Source organism: Schistocerca piceifrons, chromosome 2 (assembly GCF_021461385.2).
Source record: "Schistocerca piceifrons isolate TAMUIC-IGC-003096 chromosome 2, iqSchPice1.1, whole genome shotgun sequence".
Classification (NCBI taxonomy): domain Eukaryota; kingdom Metazoa; phylum Arthropoda; class Insecta; order Orthoptera; family Acrididae; genus Schistocerca; species Schistocerca piceifrons.
Window position 1 is genome coordinate 401,244,306 of NC_060139.1, and position 21,507 is coordinate 401,265,812.

At 38.6% G+C, this 21,507-nt stretch overlaps 1 protein-coding gene across 1 annotated transcript in view; it reads right to left on the reverse strand.

Annotated features, from left to right (window-relative positions):
- The window catches only part of LOC124775053 (serine/threonine-protein kinase ATR), a 354,997-nt gene that overhangs the window by 316,164 nt on the left and 17,326 nt on the right, over positions 1-21,507 (reverse strand). Inside the window, exons 2-4 of the mRNA XM_047249842.1 lie at positions 13,587-13,667; positions 13,283-13,506; positions 9,794-9,964 (exon numbers count right to left, since the gene is read on the reverse strand). Coding sequence (XP_047105798.1) covers positions 9,794-9,964; positions 13,283-13,506; positions 13,587-13,667 — 476 coding nt within the window. The remainder of the gene's footprint in view (positions 1-9,793; positions 9,965-13,282; positions 13,507-13,586; positions 13,668-21,507) is intronic.

Genomic DNA, 21,507 nt, shown 5'->3' on the forward strand with positions numbered 1-21,507 from the left:
TTGCAGCATCTTCTCCACTTTCTCTCAAATTATTCATTGTTCAGCCATCAACACCCTACACAAACACTGGTTAGTTGATAAATTATCCCCAGTGTTGACAAGGTGCTTTATTATGGCCCGATTGGTTTGTTTTTTCTCCACTTTGGATTTGAAAGCATCTGAAAATTGGCGAAGAATGGCTAACACTTGCCAATATTGTTTCTTAGTCAGCCCATATCCTACTGACGGTTCAATAGTACCTTCCTCCACTGTGTTGTCTGTAGGGGTAGTCGAGCATAAGTCTTTGTCAATACCACTGAGCTGCCCATCCAGAACTGGCTCAGCTGTTTCTATGCACATACTTTATGAGGTGAGTGGTGGCTGCTCATGACAATTAGTGGCCCAAAGTTCCCACTGACTGCCTCCAGCACTTATAGTTGTCATTGGTATATAGATTACTTTTGTGAGCCTGAGTTGCTCTTAGCAATTGATGAAAGTTTCACATTTTAATTGAGCATCTTGAGTGATAACTGGAGCTTGTCCCATTGATGAAGGTGAGATAACATCTTCAATGGCAAACAACTGCTCAAAGCAGTATTTGTTGTAGGACTTGTTTGATTAGTTTCGTCAGTCTGGAGCTCTGATGTTCCAGATTTTATTACTGCCTGTGAAGCCTTTCACAAACTGCATCCAAGAAAGACATTATGGCAACATTCTAAAAAAAACAACAACAAATTCAAATGTCTGCATTCTGTCATTAAGCCGGAGTGAATGAGGTGAAAAATTGTTACACCAGCTATGAGGTGGGTACGAGATACCCGAAACTCTGATAACAAATTTTTGATACTATAATCGTGTATGGAGTATTTTTTTACTTGGGATATTAATTATGGTGTCTATTAAACAGATGAGTAAGTAAAATACTATGTTTAAGATATAAAACCTTTTTTTGGGTGAAGTGTATATTTTCTCAGAAAACGTACAAGTTTCAGAAGTTTAAAATTTTTTTCATACAAAATTCAAACAAACTTAATTTCTTTGATTAATTAACATAATATTATCTTCCAATTATAAAACAGACAAAGAAAATAAAAAGTCTCATTAGATCAATTATCTCAGCACCAACATTACACTTACAAATCAGCACATTCTCTGCAAATGAAAATCGCGTGTTCCATACATATTGGCTTCTCACACTGGGAACAATGTTTTGTTTTTCTGTCTTTTTCTTGTTTTTTTTTCCCACCCCAGTACAGTCACCACACCTGACGTATCTACCAATCTCTCTCTTCTTTCTTTCTTTTTTTTGGGGGGGGGGGGGGGGCGGTAACTGGCGACGAAATTTCTCCCAGTTGATCAGCAATCCTCTTTCGAATTTCCCTTGGAAGACATACGTGTTTCCTTGTCTGATGCGAAGACTGCCATTTATCAGATTCAAACCTAAATTATGCATGAAATCTCAATGCTTCATGCTTGTTTTGTCACCTTAGTTATTTTCTCTGTAGACTTTGATGGCATTTATGGCAGTCATATTGAGTATACCATAAAAAATTGTCATAGTCCAACAATAGCTGTTGCAGATAACATCATAAGTGGCACTCAGTATATCTGTGACATTGACTCTGGCTTTACTTGCATTGTAATAAGTAATCATTTCTGGTTTTCTTTTTATCACCTGTCGATTGGTCTGTTTTTATCATGGTGTGAAGTTGACATAACCAGCACAACTTTATCTTTTTTAGTTATGTAGGACACCAATGTAACGTCATTCTGGAATCCAAATCAAAAACTATATACTTCTGCTTCTTTTTTGAAAGTTTCAGATACATTGGTCTTGTTTTTACAGACTGTGCCGACAGAAGAGAATGAATGTTCTTTCAAAAGATGGATTCCTATTTGTTTTTGTTATTGGCTCCACTAAATAGTTTTACAATAACATATGCTTTATTACTAAGGTGGTAAGGTCCTGGTGGTTGTTTCCCCGAGTATACTTCCAGTTTGAGGACATAGAAAGTCTTCGCATCTGCAAGAGCCATATTTGATTGATTTGTTTGGCATGTATACATGGAAAGGAATCTCCCTCGGAAAGATAACAGTATCTCATCAATAGTAAGGTCCGCAGACGACGTATAGTGTTGTTGAATATTTTCAACAAAATTATCAAAAATATATCTTCTAGCGGCCAAATTGTCAGACTTTTTCCTTTCGTCCCTGGTGTTCTTATCATCAAATCTCAAACAACTTTGGAGAAAGTAAAGCCTCTGAGTGACATTGCAGTCTGAAAGATTGCAGCTCCAGTACCACCCAAATGCCACAAACCATTCAAGTTTTGTCTATTTAAGCATTTTAGGCCCACTATATACAGAAGTCTCATAAATGCCTTCAAATCCTTCAAAGTTGCACCATTCATGTGGTATTACCCTTTATTTTCTGTATATTTTCCCCTGATATTCCTTATTTGATTATTTGTATGTGGAAGTGTAGTATTCAACGTACTGTTTGTTATAAAAAGACTACAACATTCAGTCTCTGTTTTGGCATGTTCTGCAGCACCTTTTTCACCTGCAGAATTGGCAACAATATTCTCTGAACGAATACGAAAACTTTGCCTAGGACAATCCTTCATCCATTTTGTACCATCTTTGGATGTATAAAAGTTCCCACATAGCTCAGGTGACTATGAGCCACTAACACAGATCTTCCAAATCATCCAAAATACCCTCTTGCTCCAAATCACTTCCTTCACTTCTTTGAGAAACTTTGACAATCTATCTCTTCTTCACTCTCGGAATCACAGGAACTAGCATTTGAACAGTTTTCTAAAATTACTTCTAGTAGTTCTTGTAGCCAACATTCATTTTCTTCATAAGACATCTTGAGAAATATAAAATCTAAAAATAAATCAAAGAATACTATAACTAACTATATATCTCATAAGCTTGCTGACAGCTCAGAAATGTAACACTGACTACAAGGTCGGGTGTGTCATACCCTAGCCACCTTTGCACCCGTGTATCTCCCTCTGACGCTGGCGCAACAATAAACTCAATACTGCATCTTGACTCCCTCTCCCTTACCTCCAACTACTATGACAGCAATATTTGTGTGGCAACAATGACACTCAATAATCAGTGCTTCAAAACACCTCAGGTATGACGCACCCAACCTCACTCACGCCAGGTTAATAGCTTTTCTCGTAACACAGGTTCCTGTCAGTTTGAAATATTTCCCATTTGTTACATCCAGCACAATCGCTTTCATATCACGGAACATAGTCTACTTTAATTGATAACAATAGGCATTTGACATTACATGAAAAGAAGCCTCTCTGTCAACTAGTGCCGGATAGATTGGCCAGCAATGGTGACATCAATGACATCTGAGTAACTGTCAACACCTGAGGAATTTCATATGTAGTGGCCTCAGTTCCACAGATGGTTTCCTCAGTTTTCATGAATTCGGTGGCTAGATGAGTGGCTGGGACCTCTGTAAGATGATATGAAATGTCTAAGGCATATTGGGGAACAACTTCATACATGGTACAGTGATGGACTTTCTCTCACAGATAGGCTATAACACAGAGCAATGAATTTTAACTTTGTGTCTTGCCCCAAGATGAAAGTATGTGGTTTTTACTAAATGCTGATTGTGAAAATGAAATCAGAAACATTCCACCACATATCCATTTTTCTGGAAAAGATATGCCACATATATCAGTTTCGAGAAACATTGGAAACGACTCAGTAACAATACAGGAGGAATATGTAATTAATTATACAGACCATGCAACAAAAGTAATTGTTTGTATTACAAAACATAAAATAAAATGCAAATAGTACAAGAAAGACGAATAAAAGCTTGAAATATTCTTAAAAGTTAGAAACCTTTCCTGGAAACTTTCCATTTGTGGGTGGATAGTAAAATTTCTTGTAGGAATGTCCAGCAGTAATCCGCCAAAAAGTGACTATCTTCCCCAGTATATTGGTGAAATCACTTAGTATGTTCATCACTCACATTCAAATGGGAATGAAGGAAATGTAATTCAGAGACATGTTTTACCCCATAGTCTTGTAACAGTCAAGCATGTGTTCAATCAGTTCCCTGTAATTCACAGACTTTACTTTTCCCAAGAAATTGCAGCATAAATTTTTAAAAGAAGCAAGCTCAGCAGACTTTTCAATATGTCAGCAACTGTTCAAAGGTAATATCTTTCATATGATATGAATATTTAGTGTCTGTTCTTTCAGATATATCCGAAAGAACGGACATCACACATTCATATAACTGTTCACCTCTTTCAAGTGTGGATGCACAACTGCATCTGACCTCCTGGGGGATCTCAAATTAGTGAGCAAGGACAACTTGGTAAGGGACTGAGGATAGGTGGCGTTAAGTGAGAGTATAGGTTGGCTGCGAGGCTTGCCGATACAGTCCGCCACCTGCAGTAAACACTGTGTCCAGGTGGCACAGTAGTTAACGCAACTGCCTAGTGAGCAGGAGATCCCATGTTTGAGTCCCTGTCCAGCAGACATTTTCATTTTCACTCACCACCGCTGATTCTGTGTAAGGTCCCGAAGCAGATGACATGAATAGCCCCTTCCCTTCCCTTTCCTCCCCCCAGCCCCCTTTCAATTTACGTGTAATATCTTACACTGAGTCATGGAGATGAGGCCCAATGAAAATTCCTTCTTTAATTTTTGCCGTACTAATCGCAGGAAATTCAGATAGTGAAAAATTGAAAACCCTCATACCTTTGTCCACTGCTTTCACAAAATTCTTCATAAAGCCCCATTTAGGATGGAGTGTTGCTAACAGCACACTGTATTTGTCATCAAGCTGCTCATGCAGCTCATTTTTTTACACCAGGATTGAAAATTTCTCTCCAAGGCCACTCTCTGACTATATAATGGTCTTTCCTTACCCTACTGTCCCAGTCACACAAGAAACAATAATATTTTGTGTAAATCGTCTGCAATCCCAGAACTTTGAGATAACTACAGATTGTTCATTTGTGATTCAAATAGCTAGTATACTTCAGGTGTAGCCTCATATTCTCATAGAGTTCCTTTAATTGAACGGGATGGGCCACTGGTATTGATGGCTTCTCTTTTCCGTAGTGTAAAAGAACAGTTTTGAGACTACTCTTTAAGGAATCTATAAATAGGCACCATTCTTCCGGATTGTGAATCATTCCAAATTTTGTAAGCAGTCCATTTATTTCATTACAATATACCAAACTCACTGTCACTGAGGAAAGACCAAGCTGTCGTTTATGGAATGTAATACTAGTGTTTGCTTGTAACAGGTTCTTCTCTTGAAGACAACATCCAAGTAAGTCTACTTTCGTCTTTGCAAGATTTAGATCTCCTACAAAGATTTTTCAATTCTGCCTCCAACAATGGCTGTGGTTGTAGCTGTGCTGCAGATGACATGTGCTCAAGATCTTCACAAGCTGTTGGTTTGTCACTATCATTGTCTGTTTTATCTTACAGCGTCCATTCTGTTGGTGATTTTGAAACTGGAAGAGAATCAGAATGTGGAACTGGGCAAATTGCAGATCCTAAATTTGGATTAGAAACTGAGTGTTTTAATTTAATTGAGATTCCTTTTACTTTTGTTAAATAAAAGTAGCAATCTGTAATGTGGTCTCTAGGTTCCATCCACAACTATCGCAAAGTAAATGGCACAGGACAGGTGGGTGTGTTCCATGCAACCAGCCTCCTAAATATCTGCAGCAACATGAGCAACAGTTCTGTGGTGTCGAGCACTTACACTCATCTACCTTTGATTCAACATACAACTCATATGCCTTTTTGACAATTGCTAAAATGGGATGCCTTTTGAGACTAAGTTGTATACTCGTTCCACACATAACAAAAAGATTTGGTGAATTAACACACTTCCTAGACATCACTGAGTATAAGAAATGTGCCAACAAGCACAAACAATATTCTTCATGTTAGTGTATATAAACACATCAATAGCCGATACTGTGTGATCTCATAGTGAGATAGTCGATGGTCGATAGTTGATCGACTGATGCACCTGCAACTTCCCTCTACCTTCCTCAAGTTGCTATCTCCACCTACCCTCTCTACTCCCACAACTAGGCAATAATATTCTTAAAATAACAGAATGTGATAAGCACCGCAACAAAATAAAAAACACATCCAAGTGCAGATAAAATTGCATCTCCAGAAAAAAGTTAGGTGACAGCACACAATAGTTTTCACCACTGTCATCGGGGCATTGAACTACATAACAATCACATATTTTTGTTTTACAGCAAATCTCATAGTTGCACTGTGTAATCATCTGCAGCTGAGAGGTGTGAATAAGATAATTGTGACACCTGGCATCTTGCAGTGTCATAGTCATCAAACACTCGTCTTCCTTCTCTACAATAGCATACAAGGTGGTCATGGTGCCAACAGTGCAAACATACCAGCTTATTGTCTTCCAACTGCCAAACGTCTGTTTTTCTGTGAAGTATTATACTTGATGAAGGAGTTGGCTTATCTGTGTCAGTCAGGTGCTGGGCTGCTGTTCGACAACTGTGCCATAATTCTGAATTGACAAGAGTCCTTTCATCAAGATGTGTTCGATTGGTGGCAGAGATTGGTGCTAAAGATCAACACACCTCTTCCTCAACAACTTCTACTATATCTTGAGGTATGGCACCAACAGTGCTATATCGCTCTTTTTACTACCTGGCATATGAAGCATCTGAGGTCATAGTAGCCTTTGGGAGTCAGTCATATCCCTCTTACCTAACTTTTTCTGTGGCATTTCCTCAATGCACTGGCACCACATGATGAATTCCTCTGTCTTCATAACATCCTTTACCAGAAGAGCTTGGTACATGTCTTCTGCAGCTCCTTTCATCAAGTGTGAGATTTTGTCGGCTTCTGCCATATTCAGATTCATAATGTGGCACAGGGACAAAACATACTGTTTGTAAGTCTGCGTCTCTCAGCTTTTCTTGGCATGACTGACTGATAGTGTGCTTCTGGATGTTCTGACAAGTTGTTGTTTGCAAACAAGCACACTATCAAGACTGTGTCATTTCCCCATGATGTTGGACCTTGTTCTTCAATTCAATCGTTTATCCGCTAAGTAGACTTACTGCTGATTGTCAACATCCCCTCCCCCCCCCCCCCCCCCCCCAGGTCAACCTTTCATTTTGCCTGGACAAATGCTGGGCTGTGCTTTGGAAGCAAAGTACACATTTACCTAACATGTCATGTCATCCCACCTGTTATGTATGTGGGTGAGTCAAATGAAAAACTTAAATTTGTAATAACAAATCGAAATTTCGTGCCGTTATCCTGTAAGTTGGTAAGCGTGCTACAAACAGCATGCAGAATGGCCTGTAGGTGGCAGCTCAGTGCAGATGCATGCATACCGTCGCAGTATCAGTATAAAGATGGCCACCCCACTTGCGACTTGCACCAGGGAAGAACAGCATTCTGTTATTTGGTTTTTGCATAGTGAAGGAGTGAAACCTATTGAAATTCATTGACGCATGAAGGTTCAGTATGGTGATGCATGTTTGTCACAGCAGCAAGTCTACAAATGGAGTAGGAAGTTCACAAATGGTGTGACTTCAGTGGAAGATGCTCCTCGTCCAGGTCAGGCACAAAGAGTTGTGACTCGACAGAACATTGCAGCAGTTGAAGCCATAGTGAAGGAAAACCACTGAGTGACACTGAATGACTTTGCAGCATGTTTACAGATTAGTCATGGGTCAGCACACCACACTGTGCATGATGTGCTCCAGTTTCACAAAGTGTCTGCAAGATGGGTGCCACGGCATCTGACTCCTGAAATGAGAAAACGATGTGTTGATGGTTGTGAAAAACTTCTTCGGCACTTTGAATGAGAAGGTGATGGCTTCCTTGCAAGAATTGTTACTGGGGACGAAACTTCCACCAACCGGAAACGAAGAGAGCGAGCAAGGAATGGCGCCATTCCTCATCACCAAAACCAAAGAAGTTTCGAACAGAACCATCAGTTGAGAAGTTTATGCTGACTCTCTTTTGGGACGAAAAAGGGGTCATTTTGGGGCATTACATGCCTAGAGGGACCATGCCACCAGTGCATCATACACAGATCTCCTAAAAAATCATCTGCAGCCTGCAATCAAACCAAAGCGACGTAGATTGTTGTCAGCAGGTGTCCTTTTGCAACATGACAATACAAGGCCCCACACTGCCCGTACAACAGTTGCAACAATCACAGACCTGCATTTTGAGTGTCTTCCTCATCCACCATATTCCCCAGACCTTGCCCGAAGTGATTTCCATATGTTTGGACCACTCAAAGACGCAATGAGAGGAAAGAAGTTCCGTTCTGATGAAGAGGTACACCATACGGTGCAAGAGTGGTTGCGCGGGCTACTAAAATAATTTTTTTCTAAAGGAATTTATGCACTTTGTAAGCAATGGAGGACTTGCATTGAGTGTGGGGGAGATTATGTTGAAAAGTGATACAGCTTTGTACCACTTCTGCACAATAAATAATATTTTAAAAAATATTTAAGGTTTTCATTTGACTCACCCTCGTATTCGGTGACTCCGTCAAATCCTTGCAGCCATTACGTCAAGTCCTAACCAGCACCTTCTGGAAACACTGATAGATGCCTGATATGCAGCTGACTAACTGCTACTTTGGAATTCATAATTTTCCTGAACATAAGGTTCTTGGGAATGACGTACTGCTTGTATTAAGCTTGAGCCACAGTAATGTAAACCCTCCAACATTACAAAGTAACAACAATTAAGTCCAAATCTGGAAGCACGGTCATCAACGAAATACAACACTTAGCACCAAAAACACATTTATTACAGACACCATTGTACAGCCACAACAGAACTGTTTCCTGGATAGAAAGTGCTGCTCTATATAAACACCGTATATTCCATAAAAGGCAAACACTACAAACATATGAAATTTCGAGAACCTTCCAGAAGCGATAAATACTACATAACAAGCCTTCGGTGCACAGATTTGAACTGGTAAACTGCAGCATGTGAAGCAGCTACACTACCCGTTACTCTACTTTGCGTGCAGCATAGCTCGTGGCAATATTTACATGCCTCTTTCACTGCCATCTGTCAATATTTTCATCTGAGAATGTGCCACCACTGCTTTCTAAAAACAAATAGTTCTGAAGGGTGTAACACATTATTATAATGACTGCTGTGTCATTTGATCAGATTTTAAACTCTGAATCATCACTTTCTGAACCAACTGACACTCAAACTATTACTTTCACTGTAGGAAGAAAAATCATTTATTGTATGCATGGTGACTTTGTTAACTGTAACCGTTTAGACTAGTACTTACAGCCATTACATCCCAGTTATCTCATGATCAACACAAGAGCACCTTTCTGTTGCTTCTTTCTTAAAACGTTCACATTTTCTTCTGCTTAGGATAATATTTTGAAGAACTCAACTCTTTGTCTCTGAGACATCAAAAGCACTGTTTTTTAATTTCCTTTTATTTGCAAAACTCAGTAAGTTCCTTTTATTTCCAGAACTCAGTGATATGCTTTTATAGAAGTAAGTGCATGTTTGTAACTGAAGACAGACTGGTCAGCCAGTTCCACAGGAACAAGGTGTGTACAAACAAAAGAGGAGAGAGTAAACAAAGAAAAAATCTTTGCTAAGTCCATGAAAAACAATTATATTTAAACTAAAAACAAAAATATTAATTTTTAGTGATATGTGTACTACTCAGTTGTTAGATAACAGATTACACTCCAATTTACATAAGTTGTAATAATACAGAGTGAAAAGAAACTCATTACCTTGGAGACAAAAGATATATTCCTGCACCAATTCCATGGCAAGAGCAGGATGTTCTGCCACAAGCATATCAAGTATTTCGATCTGACTAGTTACAATCAGCTTGTGAATTATAGATAACCTTGGTTGCCCCAACATATGGAAGAGTCTTCCAAACATCCACATATTGAACACTACAAAAATAAAATTAGCTATATTTCACAGTAATATGTAGGTATTAAATGTTACATAAATCTACTTAAATATTGTGTCCTCTTTTAGCATTTTATCTTTTCTCCAATTTTGTTTCCCTTCCTTCTACAAGACAAAAAGCCTTCTCTGCAGAAGGATAACCCACCCACTACTCTGCTCACACTGAGCCATCCCTGTCATCAGAGAAACAGCACAGTCTGGCCCCTGAATACAATGTCTATTACCATGAAAATACGTTGCACTCCCCTGCTCTTTCTTCATCCAGAGTTCTTAAGAAAAAAAAGAGGATCATACATAGTCCATAAATCCTTATCTGACTCCTTAAACACCCAATACTACTAAAACAAATATACCTCTGCTGAAGAAGCAAACACATTTATTGACTAACAAATATCTCGCAGTTCACACCATGGGCCATTACTTAAGATAATTTTGAGCACAAAGTGAGAACAATTTGGAGCAGATGAAAAACAAAATTCCATCACCAATATTAATTATTGTTCATAGCATTTAAATTCATTTCCCATCTGTTCCCCACTCCAGTCCCATTTAGTCTCCCCCATGTTTACTTCTTTGCATTTTCATCTCTCTTTGTTTCTTTTTTCATTGTCACTGATCCAGTTGATAGACTCATATCATTCACCTACCCATTATTTCTTAACCCAACCCTTTTAAACATATTTCACAGCACTCAAAGATAAAACTATACATGTACATAAGTATATTATACAGCAGCTTTGCTACAATAATTGTTTACTTTTCCAAGTGGAAATTACCATTTTCTAATCATATACATTATCAGGGTGTATACGTGGACAAGGAAAAAAAATTCCCGGATATCTCGTTTAAAAAACATACTTTTTCCCGGGCAAAAATACACTTTTTCAATGCTAAGTGACATTCGGTTTTCTGTAGACTTTTCCTTTGGAACTGTAAAACTTATCATTCCTTTGAATGATTAACGTCTTATACACTGGTGTAGAATTTCCTTAAAAAAAAAACGGGGAGAGAAGTTTTGGAGAGATTTTTGATGAAAAAAAAGGAGAGAAGTTTTGGAAAGACCTCTGATGTGCAGCAACATATACGCTCCATATTTTCATATTACGAAAGTATCAATTCGAATTGCACCAAACACAGCAGATTAGTTTCCGGAGCGTTGAAATCGAGATTGCAATGTCTTTTTGTAAGCGAGTCATATCTCATGCTCTGTGATGTTGCCAGCCGATGACAGCAGATATTCAGAGCATAGGACACGTGATGTAGTCAGCCAATAGCAAGATCACTGTTACGTAGAGTGAATACACAAAGAGGAAAACTTAACGGTTTACATTAATACATAGTATAGCTACAAGAAAAGCTAATCTTTCACATATAATATTGGTCTCAATGATTAATAAAACTACAAGAGAAGCTACGCTTTCACATGTAATATTGATCTATTTTGTGTGTGTTATACTTTATCACACAAATGCGCCAGTAAATTTAAAATAATATCATAATAATCTGGTCTTCAGGGCTCGAAATTCTTCTACGTGGCTTGTCCTCAAAGTGTTCAGTTTTAAATGCTCTGTGATTTAAGAAATTCATCCCACTTCCTCACAGTTAACATAATTCATCTTGTGTAAAAAGAAATTTACTTTGAAAGTAACGCTTTTCGAACCACCGTTCAAAATTCTGCAGTACCAGGATACAGTAACATTCTTTTCTACAGAATCATTTTTTACCAGTCAAAATTACAAAAATTTAACTGAAAGCTAAAACAATGAAAAATTCCCGGGATTCCAAAAAATTCCCGGGTTTTTCCCGGTTTTCTCCCAGATGAACAAATTTCCGGGTGTTTCTCAGATTTCCCGGGTCGTATACACCCTGATTATCATCAACAGTTTATTGATGTAAACTTAACTAGCTACTTTTGGAAATAACATGTACAATTTCAGTAACTGCTTCAGCGCAACAACCCAGGCCATTATTTGATGTGTGCAGTTTGTAGGGTGCAAACTTTAAGCATCATCTTTATACATCACATAGATGAAGGGCAAAACGTTGAAGAGTTCTATGAATGGTGTCACACCACTGTTTGTGTTAAAAATTCGTATCTTTATTAATGAATATTGCCATTTCTCCTTCTGAGTTCATGGAGAGCAGATCGGCATCACATATTACGGAGTTGTGTTCTTGCATGAATAAAAGTATGTGATAATATTCAGACTGGAATAATCAGAGATGAATAATGTTCATGTGTAATTTAAACACTCATATATCTGGCTTCAATGTTTAAAATCTTTGTGACAGGATGACTTAATCTGTTGAAGAGGAACTGCTATATGGCAAAGCCTGAAAAGAGGTTACTGATTAAAATAAATGAACACATACAACAGGAAAAGCAACTACCAACATGCAGTTTCTCTTGCAATGTAATTAAAATGTGTGTCACAAATTGACTTCCCTGGTGTAACAAATGTTACATCAATGTCCCATAACTGAACCTGCACTAACCCTAACTTTTCCAATTCTCATCCGCCTGAGTACTTTCCATTTATCTATCCCCCACCTCCTGCCACTCTGCTTGGTTCCATTCCCAAGATTGTTCTCATTCTCCTTTCTATATTCACTTTCCATCCCGTACTCACTCAGTTCAAGATGACCATTTTAGTTATCCGTCTTTAAGTATATTTTCCCTTCCTTACTTTGCTTTTCCAACTAGAAATGCCTATTCTGTTATTTTTGTCTTTCTGTAAAACAAACTTGTTTCTTCCATACAGGACAATTCTTATATCAGTGTCTTCCTATAACCTGAATCTACATTCACATACCCAACATTTCTCTCCCACTGAGAACAACACTTCACTCACTGCTTCCAATAGTCATAACCTTTGACAGAAGAACATCTGTTCTGACACTTGATGTTAATTGCTTCTGACAACTGATTAACTTTAGAGCAATATTTTTCTTTTGTATTCTCTTTTACAGCATTCATGACAAAAATAGCATAGTGGTGTATCCCCTGCACAATTGTTTTCTTCCTAACTGGTTTCAACACACCCCAAATCTTACAGAATGCTATTGTTTTATCAGCATAAATCAAATTTACAATGACATCTGAAATTTCTATATTGCTTGGACAATTCTGACAAGGAATAAAGCTGAATATTTAAACAAATATAGCTAAATATGCAGGCTCACCATCATAATTGCATTATGTATGCCAAAACTAAAATTTTCCATTTTCTATACTGATATCAATAAAATATTACACAAGGAACATATATTATGATAAATTTATGTGACAGAGTACACACCTGAACAGTTTTTAACCATAGCAGAATAGTGCTCCTTACAACATTTTTGATTAGGAACAAAATACTTCACAAGATTCTTTTTGTTGTCAAGCAGGTACTTCAAAAATGACTTTACATGAGCTTGATTTTTATCTAGGTTTTTATATATTGTTTTCACTGGTTCATTAATTGTCTTCCACGCACGATCATGTCGAAGGATAACACTTTCATTTGTGCAAACAGGACTGCAAGCAGAAGTCACAGACAGGTTATAGAGGAAAAGAAAGAAACAGCACATGTATAATTTGAAGTAATTGATACAAACTCTCCAGAATTCCTACTGATTCTTCTTGTTATTACAGATTCATCATCATCAACATCAGCTGAGTCTCCATCCCATGTTTCACTGCAAACAAAAAATGTTTGTCAAAATATGAAATTGGCACAAAATCATAAACAGGAAATTTGATACAAAACTGTGAAGTACACTGTGATAAATTCTGTAGTGAATACCACTTACAATGTTGAGAGAGCAGGAAAATGAAGTTTCCGTTGAAAAGAAAACAGACATATATGTGAATAAACTGACAATTAACGCAACATGGAACATTATGAAACAAAATAAGCGTTTATATCGACACATACAATTATTTGTATGTATTGTTCACACTATATCTGACAGAGCTTTATTTTCATTCACATTCAATGTTTAAGTCAGGTATATACCTACCTATCACTCCTCTCTTTCAAAAGAAACTTACAAACTCATTAACTTTTGGAATCACAGAGATCACATTCAGTGTGAAAACTGTCAATACAACTGTTACAGCACAATACATTTGTTAGTAGATGTTTAAAAACATGACTCAGACCTATTTCTATCAGTTTTGGCTACTGCATTACTTGTCAAGTTAAATTAAGAGACAGAAACTTACATAGCATTTTCGGTGTTTTCTACATATACTTTAGTACTTGATTAACTGTTCACTGCATATAGTCCAAAATGATTCGAGTTATGTCAGAAACTACCTCCCTCCCCCATGGTTGATGTCTTCCCTGGCAACAAAAGCATCTTCCAGCAAGGTAAATGTCTGTGTCACAGGGCTAGAATCAAGCTACAGTAGCCTGAAGAGCATGATAGTTAACTCGTATTCATGTCTTGGCCACCAAATTTGCCTGATCTGAAGCCAATGGAACACATCATGGATGCTACTGGACACTAGATCCAAGCCCACAAACGAGCATCCTGTTATTACCAAGAGTGGTGTGACCTGTGCAAGGACATTTGGTGCCAGATACCTATAAAAACCTATGCAGGACTTGTCAAATCCATTCGGTGCAGAACTATTGCCGTATTGCATTTCAAAGATGGAGCAACATGCTATTAAGCAGGCAATCATAAAGTGTTGGCTCATCTGTGTACATTAATGTATGATGAGTGGTATTTGTTACAATCTCAAACAACCTAGTTATACATAATAAGATATTTCTCAATAAAAATGTAGCCTTATCCCATTGGCTCTAGAGAAAATATCAAGAGTCACAACCATTTCTTAACGTCGAAAATAATTGTAAAGATGTTTGCATTGCAAAACAGAAATATGTTGTATCGTCTGATAACAAGTTATATCAGTCACAACTGGAGTCTGCTATATCACACAAAATATTAATGAAAACGTAAACCACATGGCAGGTCTCAGTTTAGTAGTAGGAGAGTGGGAAACAGGTATTTGACTGGGATGTGTTGACATGTCATAAGTGCTCGGAGATAGACCAGAACATGACCAATATTTAGTTTACTTTTGCATTATCTTTTCAAATGTAAGTTGTGATGATAAACTGATCAGCACTTTAGCCCAAAGTCTAGGTTAGCTTGGAAAAGTAACAGCTGTATGTCAGCAAATCCAAAAAGCATTAAAGCATGAGAATAATTGTAATTCTTGTTATAATGCATGTTCAAATACATTAGATTTTGGTACGGATTTATGTCTGCCTCTTGAATGGCACCATGTGTTGGTAACAGCAGGTTCCACATTTCTGGGCCATGACTCATGGGAAGTACTAATGTGTGTGATGTTCACACTAGGGACTACCAGCAGATGTCAAGTGTAAGTGGAAGCCAGAGTCTTCTTTGTCCGATATGAGACTATATCAGAAGCATTTAGAAACCTTAACTGACAGACAAAGCAAAAAACAAGTCAAACATCTCAAAAATATTTCTTCGAAGTTTCAAAGAATCAGTTTAAACAACTGAAATTACAAATACACCACTATTAAACCTATGTACAGAGTGAGTAGACAAAATTCGTATACATAGAGAGAGTGTTAGTAGATAGTTGTGTGTTCCATAGATCACATTCACAATAACTGTTATGATGCGGATCATGTCAACTGAACAGATGCATACATATATGAAAGAGAGACAGAGAAATGAAAAAAATATTTATGACTATTACATTCTGGCCATTTACATGTTTTTTCTGTGTAATTAACTAATTACTTCTATTTAAGAAATCCTCTATCAAACAATGGACAATGCACAATGGAGTAACAATAATATCATGAAAAGGATAGAATACTATTCACCAAATAGAGGAGATGCTGAGTCACACTCAGGAATAACAAATAGGCTGCTATACATTTGAGCTTTCACTCAAAAGGCCTTCTTATTTATATATAAACACACACACACACACACACAAAGTGCAACTCAAGACCACTGGTATATGAGCCAAGAGGTTGGGAGCAGTGGTGGAGTAAGGATGGGCAAGGATACAAACTTCAATGGCAACTGCTTGCAGCACAGTAATCACAGATACAGCACAGGAGTGGTGTGTGTTATTGACAAACACAGATATCCCTCCCTTGGCTCTTTCCTCAGTCAGTCATCCTTGCAGTGGAGGGGATAGCCCCGTGGCACAGCAGTGCAATATGTTTAAAATGCATTTCTTGTAAACACAAGCAAACCCACTGATGTTCATTGCAGTATGTGAGCCATTTTATCGGTGAGATTTCTTTTTCACATTGTCTCTCAACTGGAGTGGGGATCCAGGAATAGTAGGAGGCTGTCTTATGGGCTTTATGGCTGTCCCAGGCAAATTTTGTATTTCATTGTCTCCAAAGCAGAATCATTAGAACAGTCAGATGGAATGATACCTATGACCTGACAGTTTATAACCAGCCTTCACCTGATGTTGACACTTCCCTTCAATTTATTTATCAGAGGAGTCTTTGGAGGAATTGTCACAGCAGGGGTAGCAGCAGTGCTGACCTGCTTACTGGAGCCTGCTTGTTGAGTTGCCATAAGTTCTACAATGTTGGCAACTGTGGCCTATTTGGAAGTGCTGAGAGGCGGAGGGGCAGGCGGGAGGGGGGGGGGGGGCATAGGCCTTGTGACAGCAGACAGCACCCTTTAAAACAGGTAGCAGTGATGACACTAGCAACATCAATCTGGGTAGACGTTTCGCCTTTCGGAATACAATTTTTAAGAGCTGAAGTGAAAGAAATAGTGAAAGCAGGAGGCTGCATGGCCTTATAGATCTTTTTGGCCTCATCATAGGGGATATGCTTCACTGTTTTGTGCTCCTGTATCTTTCTTTCTTTGAGGCAAATGCTGCAGTCTCTACTTATGATTATGTGACCCATAGAGCAATTCACATACTTCAGAAAAAATAAACAAAGACTCTTGCTGTGGCCACAGGAGTGTGCATTTGGGTGTCTCTGTGCTTATGTGTGAATGGGTGTACTACTGCTGTGGAAAGAACTAGTGCTTGAAAGCTGTTTTCTTTTAAGTTACTGTGCTTGAAGCATCAATCTGCTGTAGGTGAGTGGTTGCCTTTCCCCTATTTTGCATACTGCTCCATCCAAGAATTTCCATTACTGAAGTATGTAATGTTATTCCAGTCCAAAAGTAAAGTAGCCACTCAAGTTGTAACAATTATTGGCCTTTTTCAATTGTCCCAATGTTGTTAAAAGTTACAAAGGTTGCACTCAATAAGCAAGTTGTCTCAGTAGCTCAGATTGTATGTGCCACATTACAGACACAAAGGCAGCAGTCGGTCCCAGAACTTTTCTCTGTCACCTACTGCCTTTGGCAGGCAGTGATTTGTTAAAATGAAATATAAGAATCTACACTGTCATACAGAGTCCACATTAAACTGTAGATTCTGCCTTTAGCTGGGTGGGTACATCCAGTTCAATGATCAGAGGAAGGCAAAGCCATACAACCTTCATTAGTTCCATTACCAGCAGGGAACATAAGCAACCTTCAACTTGAGGACAGCTTTACTATTTAATAACCAAATTGTAAAATACTTTGCAGAAAATAAGATCTTCAGCAGTAATAAGTTTGGTTTTAGATCAAGTTTGGGCATGGTTAAAGCTGTATTGTTATTTCTTATACAGTATATGTAAGCAGTTCTTTAGAGCAGACTTTTTGACTTACCAAAAGCTTTTCGACACTATATGCCTTAAAATAATATTGAATAGCTACATTTTTATGGATTTAGAGACAATGCTATTGGTTTGATGGACTCTTATTTATTTAACAGGATTCAAATGACTGAATTTCAAGGCACAGAGTCTGAATAGTGCCCTTTGCAAGTAAATGTCCCTCAAGGTTCTGTACTGGACACAATCTTATCCATTATTTATATGACCGACTTGTCACCTAATAAATGCTATCAGGTACATGCTGATAATTATTTGCAGATGGTCTTGCAGTCTAGACAACATCAAAAACAAGAGAGATGCTTGCCTACGACACAGATCAAACCGCTGTTAATGTATAAATATAGAAAACGACAACCAGTCACTTTCTTGAAATATCCATGACTGTTTGCAGTTTTCTGTATTTATATTCAGTCTTGGGTTCTAGAATATCTATAATGGATAAGCTTAATCTTTTAGACTGTTAAAACTAAAATTTGTGTACTGCTAACTCCCTCTGTATCAATCAAGGTAAAGTACAGGACTACCTTGGGGTCATCACACAGAGAAAATGATACACAAATTTAATGAAGGCATATTAGCTCTAAGTAAATTCCGCCTCTGTATTAATTTTCCTGTTCTCAGAGTTGTTTTATTAGTTTTGCATGTTATGAGGATCATGAAAGCGAGTTCTCTCTATGGTGTGGAACAAGCAAATTTTATTAATATAGTACACTTTCTCAGTGAAAAATATGGTAAAATGTAGACCATTTACATGACCCCGTACATTTAAAAAAATTTAAAAAGGCCTCAATAGAGCAGGAGGAGTTACCAAAGAGATAAGATTTCAGTTTGCATTTGAAGCTAATTTTGTTATCTAGGAAATACTTTACACCACTGGGTCAGTAGTCAAACACTTTTACAGATGAATAATGAATATCAGTATCTCACTCCACTTTGAGCCACGATAAGGCCAAGGCCTCATGAACCATGGACCTTGCTGTTGGTGGGAAGGCTTGTGTGCCTCAGCAATACACATAGCCGTACCGTTGGTGTAACTACATTGGAGGAGTATCTGTTGAGAGGCCAGACAAACGTGTAGTTGCTAAAGAACAGCAGCAGCCTTTTCAGTAGGTGCTGGGACAACAGTCTGGTTGATTGATTGAATTGACCTTGTAATATCAACCAAAACAGCATTGCTGTGCTGGTACTGTGAACGGATGAAAGCAAGGGAAAACTATAGCCTTAACGTTTCCCAAGGGCAAGCAACATTACTGTATGGTTAAATGATAATGGCATCCTCTTGGGTAAAATATTCCAGAGGTAAAATAGTCCCCCATTTGGATCTCCGGGGCGCTACTCAAGAAGACGTCGTCATCAGGAGAAACAAAACTGGCGTTCTATGGATCGGAGCCTGGAATGTCAGATCCCTTAATCAGGCAGGTAGGTTAGAAAATTTAAAAAGGGAAATGGATAGGTTAAAGTTAGATAAAGTGGGAATTAGTGAAGTTTGATGGCAGGAGGAACAAGACTTCTGGTCAGGTGAATACAAGGGGCATAAATACAAAATCAAAAAGTGGTCATTCAGGACTAGGTTTAATAATGGAGAAAAAGTAGGAACACAGATAAGCTACTACAAAAAGCATAGTGAACGCATTACTGTAGCCACGATAGACATGAAGCCCATGCCTACCACAGTAGCACAAGTTTCTACCAAATAGTTCCACAAATGATGAAGAGATTGAAGAAATGTACGATGAGATAAAAGAAATAATTCATATAATTAAAGGAGATAAAAATGTAATAGTCTTGAGGAACCGAAATTCAATAGTAGGAATAGGAAGAAAAGGAAAGGTAGTAGGTGAATATGGACTGGGGATAAGGAATGAAAGAGGAAGTTCCTGGTAGAATTTTGCAAAGAGCATAACTTAATCACAGCTAACACTTGGTTTAAGAGCCATGAAAGAAGATTTTGTATGTAGAAGAGATATTGATTATAGTGGCTGGAGAAAAATTTTGTCATGAAATTTTAACCCTGGATAGCTGATGCCAATAGGAACCAAAATTACTAATGTTGTGTAGGTCGACAATGCACCATTTTTAAACTACAGAAACTTGGTGCCACACACTCCGATTGGGCATGATATTGCCCTGTTACCATTCATTGGTTGACTGGCAGATCTATGGTTGTCGGATCACACAAACAAACGTCCCTCGCCCAGTCACTTCCTCAATGTGATACGCACACATGTCGAATAGGTCTTTCTGTTTGTCTACACTTCATGTCAGAGGCATTCACACATAAGCTTCGCTTCGGAGCACACACACATCACCAAAGATTTAGTCATACAGTAAGCTTGGCGCCACAGTATTCATTTGAAGAACAACGAGATATGGTTTTTGTTCATGGACTAACCAATGGTTATGCACATGAAGCTCGACAGTTGTATGAGGAACGGTACCCAGCAAGATGCCACCCACACCCAAAAATGCTTACAGCAATTCACCAGCGACTTGGTGTAACAGGCTCATTAGAGGAATATCATGGTGATGCTGGAAGACATCGAACATGATGGAATGCTGCATTTGAAGAGACTGTTCTAGAGCGCTTCGAGGAAGAACCTATGAGAAGTACTCGAGAGGCTGGACACAACATGGAGGTCACTCATCGGTTAGTCTGGGAGGTTTAGAGGGATGATGGCCAGCATCCCTTTAGTTTCCACCCTGTCCGAGAGCTAAATCTTGTGGCAGAACATGAACGAAGTTTAGGGTTTTCCCGGTGGTTCTGCTATGTGTTGCACAAGATCCTGACTTCCCCACCATTGTGTTGTTTACCGACGAGTGCACCTTCCATGAGTTTGGCCTTTACAACACTCAAAACATTCATTACTGAGCATGGGGAAATCCTTACGTCACGTACGTCCACAGACACCAGGAACGATTTTCGCTCAACATTTGGGCATGCATTGTAGGTGACAATTTGATTGGGCTGGTCTGTCTACCTCCTCGACTTACCAGGGCAAATTACCTTCACTTTTTGCAAGAAACTCTACCTGGCCTGCTGGAAGATGTTCCCCTGGATATACGGCTACACATGTGGTTGCAACATGGTGGGATGCCTGCACATAACAGTCACGCTGTGTGCAGATATTTAAATGAATTCTTCGACAGCCGGGTAATTGGCAGAGGTGCTCATAGGACATGGCCCCCACAATCACCAGACCTCACGCTACCGGACTTTTTCCTGTGGGGATTCTTCAAGGTTATAGTTCACCCACCTGGACACGAACCACCTAGAAACGAAGAGGAATTAATGGATCGCATTCAACATGTCACCAATCACATCAGAGCAATGCCAAGATTTCTTGAAAGAGTTCGGCAACACACCATTCGACGTTACCAAGCTTGTGTCGCATTCGACTCAGTTCTGCACTGTCGCTTGCTCCAAAAAGTGCGCGCTGTCGATCTATCCGATGACATTGCGGTTGGATAGAAAGTTTTCTAACAGATAGACAGCAGTATGTCGTCCTGAATGGGATGATTTCAACAGAAAAAAGCGTAACTTCAGGTGTGCCCCAGGGCAGCGTAATAGCTTCGCCGCTGTTTATGATTTACATAAATGATCTGGTTGATGGTATTGACAGCGGCATTAGACTGTTTCAATGAGATTTGTAATGCTCTCGCGATGGCTAAATGTACCAGTCACAAATCTTGCTGCTCTTCTTTGGACCTTCTCAATCTCTTGAATCAGTCCCAACTGGTAAGGATCCCATACAGACGAATAATACTCTAAGACTGGACAAACTAACGTATTGTAA